At 42.1% G+C, this 15,649-nt stretch overlaps 1 protein-coding gene across 1 annotated transcript in view; it reads right to left on the reverse strand.

The window, feature by feature from the left end:
- Positions 1–12,488: 12,488 nt before the first annotated feature.
- The window catches only part of LOC120434734, a 35,451-nt gene continuing 32,290 nt past the window's right edge, over positions 12,489–15,649 (reverse strand). The window contains exons 5-7 of the mRNA XM_039603048.1: positions 15,279–15,462; positions 12,623–12,684; positions 12,489–12,515 (exon numbers count right to left, since the gene is read on the reverse strand). Of these exons, the coding sequence (XP_039458982.1) occupies positions 12,489–12,515; positions 12,623–12,684; positions 15,279–15,462 (273 nt within the window). The remainder of the gene's footprint in view (positions 12,516–12,622; positions 12,685–15,278; positions 15,463–15,649) is intronic.

The raw sequence follows: 15,649 nt of genomic DNA on the forward strand, positions 1-15,649 counted from the left end.
AGTAAATGTGTTAGTATTGGAACCACATTCACTGGCTTTTATTTTGAAGTCTGCTCTGTCAGATGACGTAATCATCATGGTGTGTTGTCCATGTTTAACTGGGCCTGAACAGTGCCCCGCCTGGGATGATCTGATATCCTCGTGTCGGTGTTGTTCCCACATCCACATAATAAATGTTGTTCCAGGTTCAACATGGCAAGTCACCAATCACATTGTTGTGACGTCATACTTTTGCAAGCCAAGCCATTCATTCATTTATGAAATTACAATGTTGCAAGGACAATATATATAATGCTTACCGTTTATTAAAGAACAGTATCCTGAAATGCAAAGAATTCAAATTGCTGGATCGGCGGACAGCAGCGGTTTCTCGCAAGTTAAGTAGTTTTTTTTAAGGCGTTTTTTTCCGAAGGCAAAAGTATGACAATGTGATTGGTCCCTTGCAATGTTGAACCTGGAACAACATTTATTATGATGATGTGGGATCAACACGACATAAGTGTTACTCCCCTCGAGTCTTAATAAAGCTCAACTTGTTCTTTGCATTTTAACTGACATTTATTTCGGACAGGAGGATTCTTCGACATGTCTTAACTAGAGATGGACCGATCCGATATTACGTATCGGTATCGGTCCGATACTGACGTAAATTACTGGATCGGATATCGGAGAGAAATAAAAAATGTAATCCGATCCATTAAATATCAAAAAAGCACCTCACAAAACTTGCGACACGGCGTAACTCGCCTCATAACCGTAGCACGTCGGAGCAGTGTGCGTCACGTGATAGAGCGGCTGTGTGTATTTGTAGCCTCGCTACCAAACCAGCATTTCATCTCCGAGGAAGTTATCCCAGAGAGAAGTAAAGCAAGTGTGTAAGTTCATCTCTGAATGTTTGTAAAGCGTACCTACGTTAAGCTTAACAACCGATATATGGAGCGACTGCCTCTCCCTCCCTCACCTTCCTGCTGCTACTTCAATCGTGAAACTGATCAATGATCAGCTGATCGACTTTTCTGTCGCGAGTCCGTCTCTCTTCTTTGTTTTTGGCCCACTTTGCACCAGAAAGAGGAAACCAGCGGCTGAACAACAGCAGCACGTTTAACCTTGATAAGCTGTTGTTAGAATTTATTGAATATTACTTTCTACACCAGGATCCTTTTCTACGTAGCTGACGGCTGGTAACTGTGCAGGGGCGGATCTAGCAAAGTGTAGCCAGGGGGGCCGATAGGGCATGAACAGGGAAAAGGGGGGCACAAAGACATACTTTTCTTTCTTATTCTCATTTAAAATATCTAGCTTTTAATAAATAATTATCTGAATCTTACACCCAAAGTTTTAATCTGATGTAAAATGTATAGAAGTCCATTACTGTATATAGTTCAATTCAATTCAATTCAATTTTATTTATATAGCGCCAAATCACAACAAAAGTCGCCTCAAGGCGCTTTATATTGTACAGTAGATAGCACAATAATAAATACAGAGAAAAACCCAACAATCATATGACCCCTATGAGCAAGCACTTTGGCGACAGTGGGAAGGAAAAACTCCCTTTAACAGGAAGAAACCTCCGGCAGAACCAGGCTCAAGGAGGGGCGGCCATCTGCTGCGACCGGTTGGGGTGAAAGAAGGAAAACAGGATGAAAGACATGCTGTGGAAGAGAGACAGAGATTAATAACAGATATGATTCGATGCAGAGAGGTCTATTAGCACATAGTGAGTGAGAAAGGTGACTGGAAGGGAAAAACTCAATGCATCATGGGAATCCCCGGCAGCCTACGTCTATTGCAGCATAACTAAGGGAGGATTCAGGGTCACCTGGTCCAGCCCTAACTATATGCTTTAGCAAAAGGAAAGTTTTAAGCCTAATCTTGAAAGTAGAGATAGTGTCTGTCTCCCGAATCCAAACTGGAAGTTGGTTCCACAGAAGAGGGGCCTGAAAACTGAAGGCTCTGCCTCCCATTCTACTTTTAAATACTCTAGGAACAACAAGTAGGCCTGCAGTGTGAGAGCGAAGTGCTCTCTTGCACTGCAGGCCTACTTGTTGTTCCTAGAGTAACTGTTAAGTCTAATATACCTTAGTAAGCTATAGTACTTTTTCCTTTGGGAAGGCTGTGCAGTCTGCAATTCTGTTAAAGAAAGATGTTGAATCTATTTAATTATTCTTGAAAAATAATTTATTTCTGTGCATGTTTTTTTTCACCCTGCATCAAATTAAAGTTGATTACGTCGATTAAGCATCATGAGGTGGAGGGTGGGGGGTGGTTCCCTATTTTTTCTTTTGCTGGGAGTTTGCAACCCTATTAGTTAGGTTGCTTAATATTTCTGCTAAGTACTCTTTAAAATACCAGAATAGGGAGGATGGAGTAGGTTTAAGTTTATTAGATTGATCAGTGTTGCTGAACTATGAAATATTTTGGATGCAGTGTATTTTTTACATACAAGTATAACAGAATAGCTTTAGTGTTATTGTTTATTTAAACTTGAGTATGAACTTATACACAATGCAGCAAGAAATTAAAAAAACAGTTTTATTGATTAAAAAACACTATATCGGATTAATATCGGTATCGGCAGATATCCAAATTTATGATATCGGTATCAGACATAAAAAAGTGGTATCGTGCCATCTCTAGTCTTAACATGTAATGATGTCCAACCACAGCCAATACAATCCCGTCAGAACTAAAAGAAATACAAACTTAAATGAATATTCTTAATAAAGACCTTAAGCATTATATATGATGAAACATTCCACCAAAATGATCAATAAAGTACACATTACACCTCACACTGCGGTAATTGCACTTGAATATCACGCAACACTTGCGTATTTACATACAACGATAATAAACAAAGTAGAACATTTACCTCATGGCCTCACTCAAAGGGAATAAAACTTTCATCTTTACATCGTGGGGAGGTCCAAAAAAGGCACTCTTTCATTTATCTTTCTGTAGACCTGCAAACCTCGCAGCTTGTCTCTTAATTAGCTTCCTGAGTGCTACAGCCCCCAAAAAAATGCCCTCCTAGCAACAACAGATGGAACTTTAGAAAAGGTTCCTATCTAATTGCACAATTAGCACAAATAACATATTTAAACATATAAATCTAATCAACGAAACATGAATTACTATTTATTTGTTATTTATAATTTCTTAATATTTCAACTTATTGTTTCAACCTTAACTATCTAATAAAATGAACTTAAATGCGAGAGTTGCCTATGACGGCAGCTACAACGAGGATATCAGACCGTGCCAGGCGCGAGCCTCCTGAGTCTCTGTGAGAAAATGCAGTGGTGTTCGTGTGTGCTGGGCTCAGAGCTGCTGCATCAGCAGCATTCTCCTCACTCTGCGGCAAGCAGCAGGCACACCTTGCAAACGGAGGGCACAATTACTACACGCAAACGGGCAACAGAAACACGATCGGTCCCTAAAATGTGCTGGCATGATGTAATTGATAAAATAATTAATTAGAAAAAAGCGTGTATCCGTGTGATGAGGCTCAAACTGCGGGTTAAACAGAGAGGTTCTTACCGCTGATTAGGAGCAGAAGCAGCAGCATCTTCACTCTCCTTTAAAGTCCCGTGAAACTCCTGCTCCTCCTCCAGCTGTGACTCTGACAGCAGGTTAGTGTCCGTGTGAGTCAGACGCTCAGTGATGCTGATGGTCTGTGTCAGCTGTTAACGTTTGTGGAGCTCACAGAAACATGAAGCTTCAGCTGCTCTGGCCTCCTCTCTGCTTCTGTTATCTACGCTCACCTGCCACTTTATTAGGTACATCTGCTCAGCCTGTTGGTGCTGTGTCAGTGTTACTGATGGGGCTGTTTGTCACTGGGTCACATGGTCACTGAATCTGGCACCACACAATAATATATTCCAAATACATTTACATTAGGATTGAACCACATGACCTGCTCACATCTCCACTGAGTCTCCTGATATTATTGATCTAATTATCAGTAATTAGGCTGGCATTGATCTGTACATTCAGCTGAAGACAAATTAAAAAATTATCTACAAACTTAATAAGAAATCTAAGAGATGCAGTTTTCAGTTCTTGGGTGCTGTTTTATTTCATGTTCATTATTGTTCTCATACACATGAACCACAGTAATAACACTCACAGCAGTGACTGAAGAGCATCCAGATTCTGCAGCATCTGTGGGAGCCTGCAGAGATCTCACACTGTGAGTGAGGACATCCAGCCAGCATGGAGCTCATTTCAGAGAAGATACTTGTTACCACAAGTTGTAAAGTTTGTGTGCTGTCTTCTGACTTTTTGTTTGTAATTGTTCTCTACCACGACATCCTGTTTACTAAATGTTTCAGGATAAATCTGAATTCATCATCATCATCACACAGTTTAGATAAAGCAGAAAGTAGTTTGAGTCCATCTGATCTCGGACAATATTAGAAATTAAAGCATAAATAAACAGATCAAAAAAGAACAATTCATCAGTAATAATGTGATTTAATTGTTTTGGTTCTTTGTGACTTTACTGTCAGCACAAACTCAGTTTTCCTTCTTCATGAACTCTCCACTGCAGCAGGTTTCTTCCTGTAGTCTCACAAACAGACAGCAGGGTGGAGGTGATGTGAGGGTGGAGGCGTGCTGCTGAGTCCAGCTGCTCATAGATCAGCTCTGTGGAAAGACTTCTACACCCGAGTGCTTCTATCTGAGCCCTCAGCTCAGCCTGATGAAGATCCTTCTCATTGTGGAGATCTCTGACACCAGAGAACAAAAACTATCAAAGTAAAACAGAAAAAACAAATGACACCAACTGATAGATGAGTCTGTGTTTGAATCCTGTGACAACAAGCTTAACGAGTTTAATTACAAGACAAAGTTCACAAAGCAAAGGTTTCCAGTCGGTGGTAGGAGGTAGTAGGAGGTGGAGTTGTTGGTGGAGGTACTGCTTTCAGTTCTACATGGTTAAAGTCTCCAGCCACAGTCACAACCCCCTCTGCTTTGACATTCAGCTGTTCATCATGCAGTACAGCTAACTTAGCTTTAGCCTGTGTGCTATACAAACAGCTTTGAGCAGACAGGCAGAAACCCCCGTGGCGTGTAGACCGCTCTGCATTTTACTGACAGATACTCCAAACCTGTGAGCAGTGTGTTCACATCAGCAGCTGTTCTGTATGTAGACACACAAACCTGCAGCTTTACAGGACGCACACCTGTCCACTCGAACACTGGAGCACCTCTGACTCCACAGCTGTGTGGGGAGTATTGTGATCCAGCCAGCTCTCTGTGATTATTGTTAGACACCTGTCTGTCCTGGTGACATGATTGTCAGCTGCATCATGTCCATTATGTTGATGAGTGACTTGATGAGTTTGTGAGACTCGGTTTGTGGTTTGTGTTTGCATGTAGCTTCACACCATTGCTAGTGGTATAAAGTTTGTGCTGTTTCCTGATATCCACACATGAATCCTTTCTGCACTGAATTAAGCTTTAAGTAACTGAACTCACCAAATACACACAAAGCTGAGGACACACACCACCATCTGTTTTGATTGACCTCACCTGGTTCTTACATATCATGAAGCATACTCAGCACACTCTTCATGTTTTATTCAGACTGGCTCCCTCTTGGATTTGGAGTGCTCTGTTACTTTGTGTTTGCACAGTTCTGCATACTGTCAGTCAGCTGTGACAGCAAGGAAACAAACAGCAGGCTGAAAGAAGCAGAATGACCCTTTAACACATGCTAGGATGATGTGGTGTTCTGGACTCAGTGGATACTAAGAGTGGACTGTGGAGTCCTTGAAGGTCCTGGAGACCAAACTGAACCCTGAATTCAACCTAAAATTAACCTCTATGCCCACGATGGAGTAAGAGGAGCAGGGGGAGGTACCAGCTGGACTGTTTCCCCACAGCTGGACTCACAGGTGAGACACCTGCAGCTTTACTGACACCCAGTGGACGCAGCAGGAAACTGCAGCAGCTCAGACAGTAATTCAAGTGTTTATTCAGGGCTGCTGTGGCTCATTAAAAACTCTGAAACTCAAATAAATGAAGGTCTTCAAATGTCTCATATTATTATTATGAGATTATTATCTTATTATTATTATTATTATTATTATTATTATTATTATCAATACTGTAAAACAAAAAGTTTTTTCATTTTAAATTTATTGGTGAACACTTGAATGAATTTTATTAAACAATGAAATAGTGACATGTTCTACATCCACATCAATCACAATCATAGAAAATGTCAAATAAATGTGCTTGTGTTGTGTCCATGATGATGTTAACAAACAAACTGTGACAGAGCCTCAGACGTGATGAAGAAGCTGAATCAGCAGAAAGAGCAGAGCAGGAAGCAGCATCATCCACACAGGTGTGTCTCAGGTGAGTCCTGCTCCCACACTAAACACATCCACATCATATTAGCATGTGCTAACATGTGCTTCTGCTTTATTTCAGTCTGATATGTTTCCAGTCAACATGTCTGCTGTGTGTCTCTCAGCACTTGCACTAAATCTTGCCGTGTGTCTGTGATACTGCGTGATGCTAACAGACTGTAACGTCAGTGAGTCTGTGAGTATCTCTGTCACCTACAGCTTCCCTGTGGAGCTCATTTCAAATGCTCAGGTTTACACTCAGGAACAGGAAATGCTGCGTCTGCAGTTTGTCTCCTTCAAACTAAAGTGTCTCAGACACGTGCAGCACGTGAGCACAAAGATGTTTTTGGTCACGTGGTGGGCACGAGGAGCTCTCAGTGAGTTTGGAGCTGAAACATCTTTGACTCCCAGAGTTCAACTGTGAAAGTGAAACAAGCAAACATGGATATTTAGGAGCCTCAGACGGTGTGATGATGATCATGAACCCAGGAAAGAAACAAAGAGAGAAAAGAACAGATTGGAGATCAGAGCTGAACACACACTTTTTTAAAAGCATGCAGGAGCCGTGAGGACGAGCACGGATTCATTCATTCATATCTGCACTGTAATCTGAACTCTCTCTGTGAACGACACCACTCTGTTTTTGAAAAATGAAGATTTAATCAACAGTTTCTCCAAAGCCTCCGGACTTTAGCTGAATATTAATAAATGTGAACTCTGAACTCAAAGATCCAAATGTGACTGTTGTAATATCTCGATAACAAAAGAGGTTCCATATTTAGTTATGAATCACTCACGATCAAAAAAAGAATGACTCTAAATTTGATCCCTATTTTAGAGAGAATTACAAACAAATTCAACCAGTGGCTGTTAAGACATCTTTCATTGAGAGGAAAAGTTTTGATGACTAAAGCAGAAGGAATTTCTCGTCATGCTGACACAACATTGGCTCTACGCCTGATAATAAACTCTTAAAGACATTGACAGATTGCTCTTCAACTTCATTGGAGAAACAGTTCTTATGAATCCGTCTAAAAATGATGGGCTTAATGTTTTAGATTTCTACACTTTAAACAGCACGTTTAAGACAAAGTGGCTAAAACAGCTGACCAGAAACTCTACCTCCATTTGGACTCTATACCTGTTCATATTCTATCTAAGTTGTTTTGATTGTTTGTTATTTTGATAAAATCCCCATTAAAATGTCTTCATTTCACCAACAGGCTTTCTCATCATGAACTCTCATCTACGAACACAATTTTGTCCTCATAAGTTATTTAATGATTTATTTTATTAGTTATTTATTTTACCCGGCAACTCCCTAATATGTATCTCGTATGCAGTGTTGGGTAAGTTACTTTAAATTAGTAACTTAGTTACATTACTAGTTACTTCTCTAAAAAAGTAACTCAGTTACTTCAAGTTACTCATTACTTTCAAAGTAACTAGTTACTAGGGAAAGTAACTTTGGTTTTACTCGGAATTCTCTTGTTAATGTGTTGCTTCTGTAACTGGATACCCAGCCACACTGCCAGTCTTCTAGCTTGCTTACTTGCCACAAGTGCACTGTGCCACCTACCAACAGAAAGGAAAAAATAATGTGCATATTTCCACGAGAGAAATCCCACACCTGGACCGTCGTTGACCGCCGCCATGATTCTAGCCTGCTTTTTACATCCAACACAAAAACTGCAGTCGTGGTGCTTTTGATTGTACTCAGAACTTGGAAATTCTGCCTTCTGAATAGGAAGATGTAGGTAACACCAGACTGCAGATGAGCTGCATACAGAGCTGGACTGGGACAAAAAAAAATCGTCCGGGCATTTTGACTAGAGACCGCCCACCATTATAGGAAAAATCATAAAGCCTTTGAATGAAAACAAACACTGTTGTGACAGTGATGTACACTGTTCTGATGGTACATATGTATCAATCTATCAATTGTTTGTTGTAAGACTCAGATAATTATTTCTTTAAAAGCTAGATATTTTAAATGAGAATAATAAAGAAAAGTATTTCCTTGTGCCCCCCTTTCCTGTTAATGCCCTACCTGGCCCCTGGCAACACTTTGCTAGATCCGCCCCTGCACAGTTACCAGCTGTCAGCTACGTAGAAAAGGATCCTGGTGTTATTTGTCTCTCAGAAACAGTTCATAACTTCCTTCAACTCATTCATGTCACCTAAAAGGTAAACCTGTTTCTCCATCACCTGTTCAGCTCTGATGATTCAGTAAGGACATCTCCTGGTTTCATCTTCATGTTTCCCTCTCACCAGATAACCAAACCGATATCATGACCAGCAGCTTTACAGCTGTGGCTCCAGCAAACATCAGCTGATACTAGAAATTAATATTAAATAAATTCTAACAACAGCTGATCAAGCTTAAACGTGCTGCTGTTGTTTAACGCGACATCCGCTGGTTTCCTCTTTCTGGCGCAAAGTGAGCGATAAATAAACAAGAGAGAAAAGCCGATCAGCTGATCATTGATCAGTTTCATGATTGAAGTAGAAACAGGAGAGGAGAGAATGAGAGAAGAAGAGGCAGCTGTGCAGCTTCAGCTTTGTCTTTTTCATTGTAGCTGAAGTCCGGGACAAACTGTTCCTTTTCACCTCAGTACGAAACGCGTAATATTTTCTCTGAAAACGAGACGATTCTGTTTTTTAGGGGACGGTTGGCAACTCTAATAATTAACCTAAGAACAAAATAAAGTTCAACATCAGTAACATAGCACCCACCCAGCTGTATAGAAACTCCGTCATGCTAGCTAGCACGCAGTACGAAAATGTCAGCATACCGAAAATAAACTCCACCTAAACTTGGTTTATATCTGACCCAGATAGACTGCAGGTCATAACTTCTTACCTGAAGTTCAGTTCACCTGACACGCGGACCGGCGGCCGCTTCGGGTCTCTCCTCTTGCCTCCCTTTTCCTTCATCCACCTGCTGGCTTCCACCACTTGCTAATGTTATTGAATCTGTGGAAGCTCCGCGATATCCACCACACGAAGTAACGAGTAACGAGCCTATCTAAATCCCAGTAACGAGTAACGCGTTCCTGGTTTTGGCATAATAACTAGTTACCGTGCTCGTTACCACAATAATAACGTAGTTACTGTAACGCGTTACTTAATAACGCGTTAGTCCCAACACTGCTCGTATGTAATTATGAACAAAGTTGAAGAAATTTCTCTCAAACTCAGAATTTAAGACACTTGCAGCTTTACTGCCACCAGTGGACACAGCAAGAAACTGCAGCAGCTCAGACAGTAATTCAAGTGTTTATTCAGAGCTGCTGTGGCTCATTAAAAACTCTGAAGATCTTCAAACGTCTCATTTTAACCCAAAAATCATTAAACGGAAGTTTTTTCAGACTGGAAGGGAAAATTAAGCAAAGAAGATTTTTTTCAATCAGCTTTAAAGTTTCACTCGCTCCTCTTATCACCGCTGATCAAACACATTTATTTATTTGAAGATGCAGTTAGCGGCTGACACGCTGATGATGCTCAGTAGATCTGATCTTTGTATCTGGATTTATTTGACAGGGACAGTGTTCATGTTCATGGACATCAGGATAAAAACAGAAGATGGAAACCTGCCAGATTTGAGTCAAAGGAGCTTGCAAAGAAAAGCGTCTGGACTTCTTTAAGTTGCTTGAAGACGTTTCACCTCTCATCCGAGAAGCTTCTTCAGTTCTAAGGGTCAAATGGCCGAGAGTCCCAGATTTAAACCCAGTGGGAGTTTCCCCCCCAAAGAGGGACAAAAGGACCCCCTGGTGATCCTCTAATCACATGAGCCAAGGTGTGAAAGTGGGTGTGGGTCACAATCAGCCAGGGTTTCAGGTGAGCTCATTGTGAAACCTGGCCCCACCCTATCATGCGAATTCCTGAGGTCAGATGGCCCAGGATGTGAGTGGGCGTTAAGGCGTCTGGGAAGGATCTCAAAACTGGATTATAGATGGCAGACAGTTGGTGTCGTAAACCACCGCCTCTGTTCAAAGATGGTCGCTCACAGTGGACATAAATGGCTTCTTTCACTCCTCTTTCAAACCATCTGTCCTCTCTGTCCAAAATGTGAACATTGGCATCCTCGAAAGAGTGACCTTTGACCTTTAGATGCAGATGGACCGCCGAGTCTTGTCCCGTGGAGTTGGCTTTTCTATGTTGTGCCATGCGTTTGTGAAGTGGCTGTTTGGTCTCTCCAATGTAGAGGTCTGGGCATTCCTCGCTGCACTGTACAGCATACACCACATTGTTAAGTTTGTGTTTAGGAGTTTTGTCTTTCGGGTGAACCAGTTTTTGTCTGAGTGTGTTGCTGGGTCTGAAGTACACTGGGATGTCGTGCTTGGAGAAGACTCTCCTGAGTTTTTCTGTTTAAATCTGGGACTCTCCACCATTTGACCTTAGAACTGAAGAAGCTTCTCGGATGAGAGGTGAAATGTCTTCAAGCAACTTAAAGAAGTCCAGACGCCCCTCTGGTCATGTGATCATGTGGTTTGTAGGAACGCTCCTCTTCCTCAGAGGATCCACCTGTGCTTCCTCTCCTCTCTCCTCCACCTGTTACAGTGAGGGAACGTCCTCCATGATGGAGGAGCTGCTGGAAAGTGCTGAGAGTTTCCTCCAGAGTGAGACCTCTGTCACAGTTCAGAGGATCTACGGCAGCAGAGACCTTCATGGACACTAAAAGTCTCAAACACACAACAACAACATCACACTGACTCCACTCTGACATCACTGATCAATAATCAAAGAACACACAGATCAAACTGATTGATCAGCCATCAGAGGAGTCGGATCAATGGAGCTGCTTCTGTTCCTGATGTCCCCTGTTTGATCCTGGACCTGAACTCTCCCTGCAGAGGAGACACAAGACAGTCAGACACACACACACACACACACACACACACACACCTACACACACACACAAAAGCACAAACCTTTAACTTTGAACTGCACTGTTTTGAATCTTATCCAGATGTTCTTGCTCTGAACTCCACAAATGTATTTCCCACTGTCTCTCTCTGTGGGGTGTTTCAGGGTCAGACTGAGGTCTCCAGATTTCAGCGGGTCTTCATTCATCTTCGTTCGGTCTTTGTAAACCTGGTGCTGTTCTTCAGGGTGGTCAGAGCCATTCTTATACACATGGACATCTATCACTGGTTCAGGGTCATAGCGTACCCACTCTACTGCAGCATCTTCAGGCAGGTTTTGTGTGGTTCTGAAGGGCAGCTGGACAGACTCCGCCCCCTCCTCCACCTCCACCTGACAGACTGAGAGGACAACAAACACAACATGAGCTGTACAAAGTGTGATTGGTGTTGACAGAGCAGCATCATGTGACTCTTGTTCTGCACTAAATGAAGCGATGGAGTGGCGCCTCCTTCAGGCAGAGAAACAGCTCATGGAGAGAAATAATTATTAGAGCAAAAACAAGAGTGGAGCTGCAAATAGTGCTGGTCAGATTTTGTGAACATCCCATAGCTGTGAGTTGTGATATTAAGGGGATGTTTCATCAAATGGTAAATGGCCTGTATTTGTATAGCGCTTTACTAGTCCCTAAGGACCCCAAAGCGCTTTACACATCCAGTCATCCACACATTCACACACTGGTGATGGGAAGCTACACTGTAGCCACAGCTGCCCTGGTGCGCACTGACAGAGGCAAGGCTGCCGGACACTGGCGCCACCGGGCCCTCTGACCACCATCAGTAGGCAACGGGTAAAGTGTCTTGCCCAAGGACACAATGACCGAGACTGTCCAAGCCGGGGCTCAAACCGGCAACCTTCTGATTACAAGGCAAACTCCCCTTCAAGTACTTCTTAACCCCTGAAGACCGGCTATAAATGGATCACTGCGAAGATGCAGAGTTCCTATTGGATACTGTGTAGAAGAGTGGCAATTCGCAAGCACCAGCGAACCTGTCCTGAGCGCCAGGGTTTCAGGGCTCAACCCTCAATTCCCAAGATGTTTGACCTTCCTGCTGTTAGGCTTCGGCTATATAAGCCAGCCTTACTCAACTGGTATTGACTGTTTTGGGGACATATTTGGGAAGACAGGAAGACAGCACGAGAAATGCTGGGGATCATTTTCAAGTGTTTGACAATGTACACCTAGAAATCCTAAGTAGCCTAGATGTAGATGTGTTCGCTATGGTCCTGAGGTTAGGGTTAGGGGTCAGGGAGTACTTCTTACAGTTCTGGTGGAGGTGGACTCAACACTTAACTCAGACCTCTACATTTCAACTGATGTAGCTGATGTGTACCCTGTGACTCCTAATATTGTCCTTTGGGGAGGCCCAATGGATCACCAACCCAGGTGGTCTACCTAGAGATAGAGATACAGTCGAAAATGTTGGAGACACTAACAGAGTGTTGCTGATCTGTTGCTGCTGTTCTGGGACAGATTCATCAGATAATACCTTCCTGGATTAAGGGCATGGCAGAAATGTCACTCAATTCCTAAACGTCCAGGAAAGGGCTGTTATCATTGCAGATCCACAGCTGCCCCAAGCCTTATAGCCGATAGGTCATGTGATCAAGATTGATTGTAGTGATGACGGATTGGTCAGATCTGCTGATGTAAATGTTACTGGCCATGTTTACACCAGACCAGTTGCTTCAGTTGGTGGTTTTACCAGCCGTGCATTCTGAAGAAGAGCATACAGAGAAGAACTGCAGGTCGACCCCTGAAGCTGATTAGGAAACGTTGTCTGTGGAGCAAATGTGACATCATATTTGTTTAAAAAGCTCTGAAATCATCAGTTTTCCTGTAATGTTGTTTTAATTGAGATTATGGGAAATAACACAGATATAAATTTGATGTGTTACGCTGTTTCGGAAAGTACATCCGATACAGTTTGTTATCACCTTGACATGTAAGCTATGTTCTAGTTTGCAATCCTTAATGGTGATGCTCCGAGTATTTGAGTTAATGACTGACAATAAGTTACAGTGTTCGGTGCTCAGTTTATTTATTATCGTTAGGTCTTGTATGTGTAAAATCTAATAAGAGTTAAACATTCAACGTTTATATGGTTTTGTCAGCTCATTTGTGATCTGGATTTTTGCTGCCTCTTTAATTACTTTTCGTTGTATTGGCACATTTTGTGATAAAAGGAAAGTGCCACCGCCCCCTCCCATAGTGTAGTAATTTCATTTGGCCACACGATGGTGACAAAGTCCTTTTAATGACAGTTTGAGCCAGAAAAATGTCTCTTATAATATGACACTAACAGTGTCTTTCATTTGAGTTCTCTCTGTGTTAGAACCAAGTAATGTTATATTTACATAATTTGAGTTATTGTACATTATGTTGTGGATATGTTTAAATCTACCTTATAAGACATCTTTGAGTTTATGTTAGCTTAACCACTGTTGCTGTAATATATATTTGCCCTAATGGCAGCTTATTTGTTATATCAGACTGCAGGCAAAACTGAGCATTAAGGTGACAATGAACCAGCTGACTTCAACAGTTAAGCAAAGCGGAACCCTCTTGTCCTCCTTCCTGTATTCTGACCAATACACCATCTTGTTGGCTGCTAAAAGAACTAGTCATAACACTACTATTCCAGAACACATGCACTCTTTCTTTGCCTATACTCTGCAACATTTTAGAAAAGTTTCTTGGCAGAATACGATCCTGTACAGAGGCCGACACCATCCTTATCCACATGGTCACAAACCATATTCCAAAAAGTCTAAGGAACTTGGAAAGAAAAGCTTCTAGAGTTCTTTAAGTTTCTTGAAGACATTTCACTTCTCATCTGAGAAGCTTCTACAGTTCTAAGAGCAAATGGTGGACAGTCCCAGACTTGCTGTGAGCATTCGTGCTAACAGCCAGAAATGTTCAGATTCATTTTGCTCCAAAGCTTTCCTTTCTTCTCATTGACGTGTTATGAACCAATCACAGCCCTTTCCTTTACAGCGCTCTGCTTTCACCCCTCCCTAAAGGCCCAAATTCACTCTCAGTGTAGTTCAGCTGGAGCCAAGATGACACAGAGAGCCTTTGGTCCATGAGATCTATCTAGGAGACATCAGTAACATCAGGTTTGTGTAAGCCGTCCTGTAGAACGCTTACATACAGCTGCTTCTGTCTCTGATCTCTGAGTATCTCTCAGCTTCAGCTGGGACTCCACCCAGGTGTTGGTTGGTTGTTGGCACAGGTGTAGAGCTGCTGCAGTGACTCACAGCTGCTTTCATCCAATTTAAATAAACACATGAAAATCCACTGTGAGATTATTCTGTTATCATATGTTACCTTATATCTGTAATCAAAGTAGTTGAATTATGATACTGCTGTAGGTCATATTATACCCCTTAATATAGAGTGTGTGATCAGTATGTAGTTTTAGTTTGCATTATACTTCTGACTTAAAAGAGTGTGAAAATCATTAGATCTATTGGATTGACCTGTATTACTCGACACTGTTGAATGTGTTACATGGTTTCTTGACATTTCATACTGCTGAATCATGAAGAGAATGTTGGGTGCAGAGGGCCTTGTACTGATAATGGGAGAAACAGACTACATTCCATACCCCCACCTTTACAGAGAGCAGAAAAACAGGGAGCCGAGGTCATAACTTAGGCGCCGTAAGAGAGAAAGAATGTGAATGTTTAGGCTTTTACGACTAGGTGGGGGCTACTAGAGGCTATAAGAAGCTGAGTAACCCGTCACCATTTTGAGACTTGCGGTGACCCTCTGCAGGCAGGTCTCCCCATCATGATGGTTCTTATGCTCTTAAGTGTTGAATTATATGGAAATAAATAATTGTTGATTGAGCATTTATACACCGAGTATTGTCCTTCCTTCAGCCCAAAGATTAAAAGAACTGGGAGTTTTTAACACCACCAAATATCAAAATAGATGCAGAAAAAACCTCAATCCACATTTTGACCTGTATCTACAGCACTGACCTCGGACTTTCAGCTCCACCTTTCTCTTCAGCGGGATAGTTCCCTCTCTGTTGTAGACGGTGCAGGTGTAGGTCCTGTTGTCATAGTCTGAGGGGTATTTCAGCCTCAGACTGAGGTCTCCAGTTTTCAGCAGGTTTTCATTCATCTTCGTTTTGTCTCTATAAAACTCGCTCTGTTCTTCAGGCTGGTCAGAGCCGTTCTCATACACATAGACCTTATTATCATTGTTGTCCTTCCACTCAACTTTAGCATCTTCAGCCAGGTGAAGTGTGGTTTTGAAGGGCAGCTGGACAGACTCCACCCCTGAATCTACCTCCACCTGGGGGACTGAGAGGACAACAAAGTAAGAAACACAGTCTGAGTGTTTCTGT

Source organism: Oreochromis aureus, linkage group 3, assembly GCF_013358895.1.
Source record: "Oreochromis aureus strain Israel breed Guangdong linkage group 3, ZZ_aureus, whole genome shotgun sequence".
Lineage (NCBI taxonomy): Eukaryota > Metazoa > Chordata > Actinopteri > Cichliformes > Cichlidae > Oreochromis > Oreochromis aureus.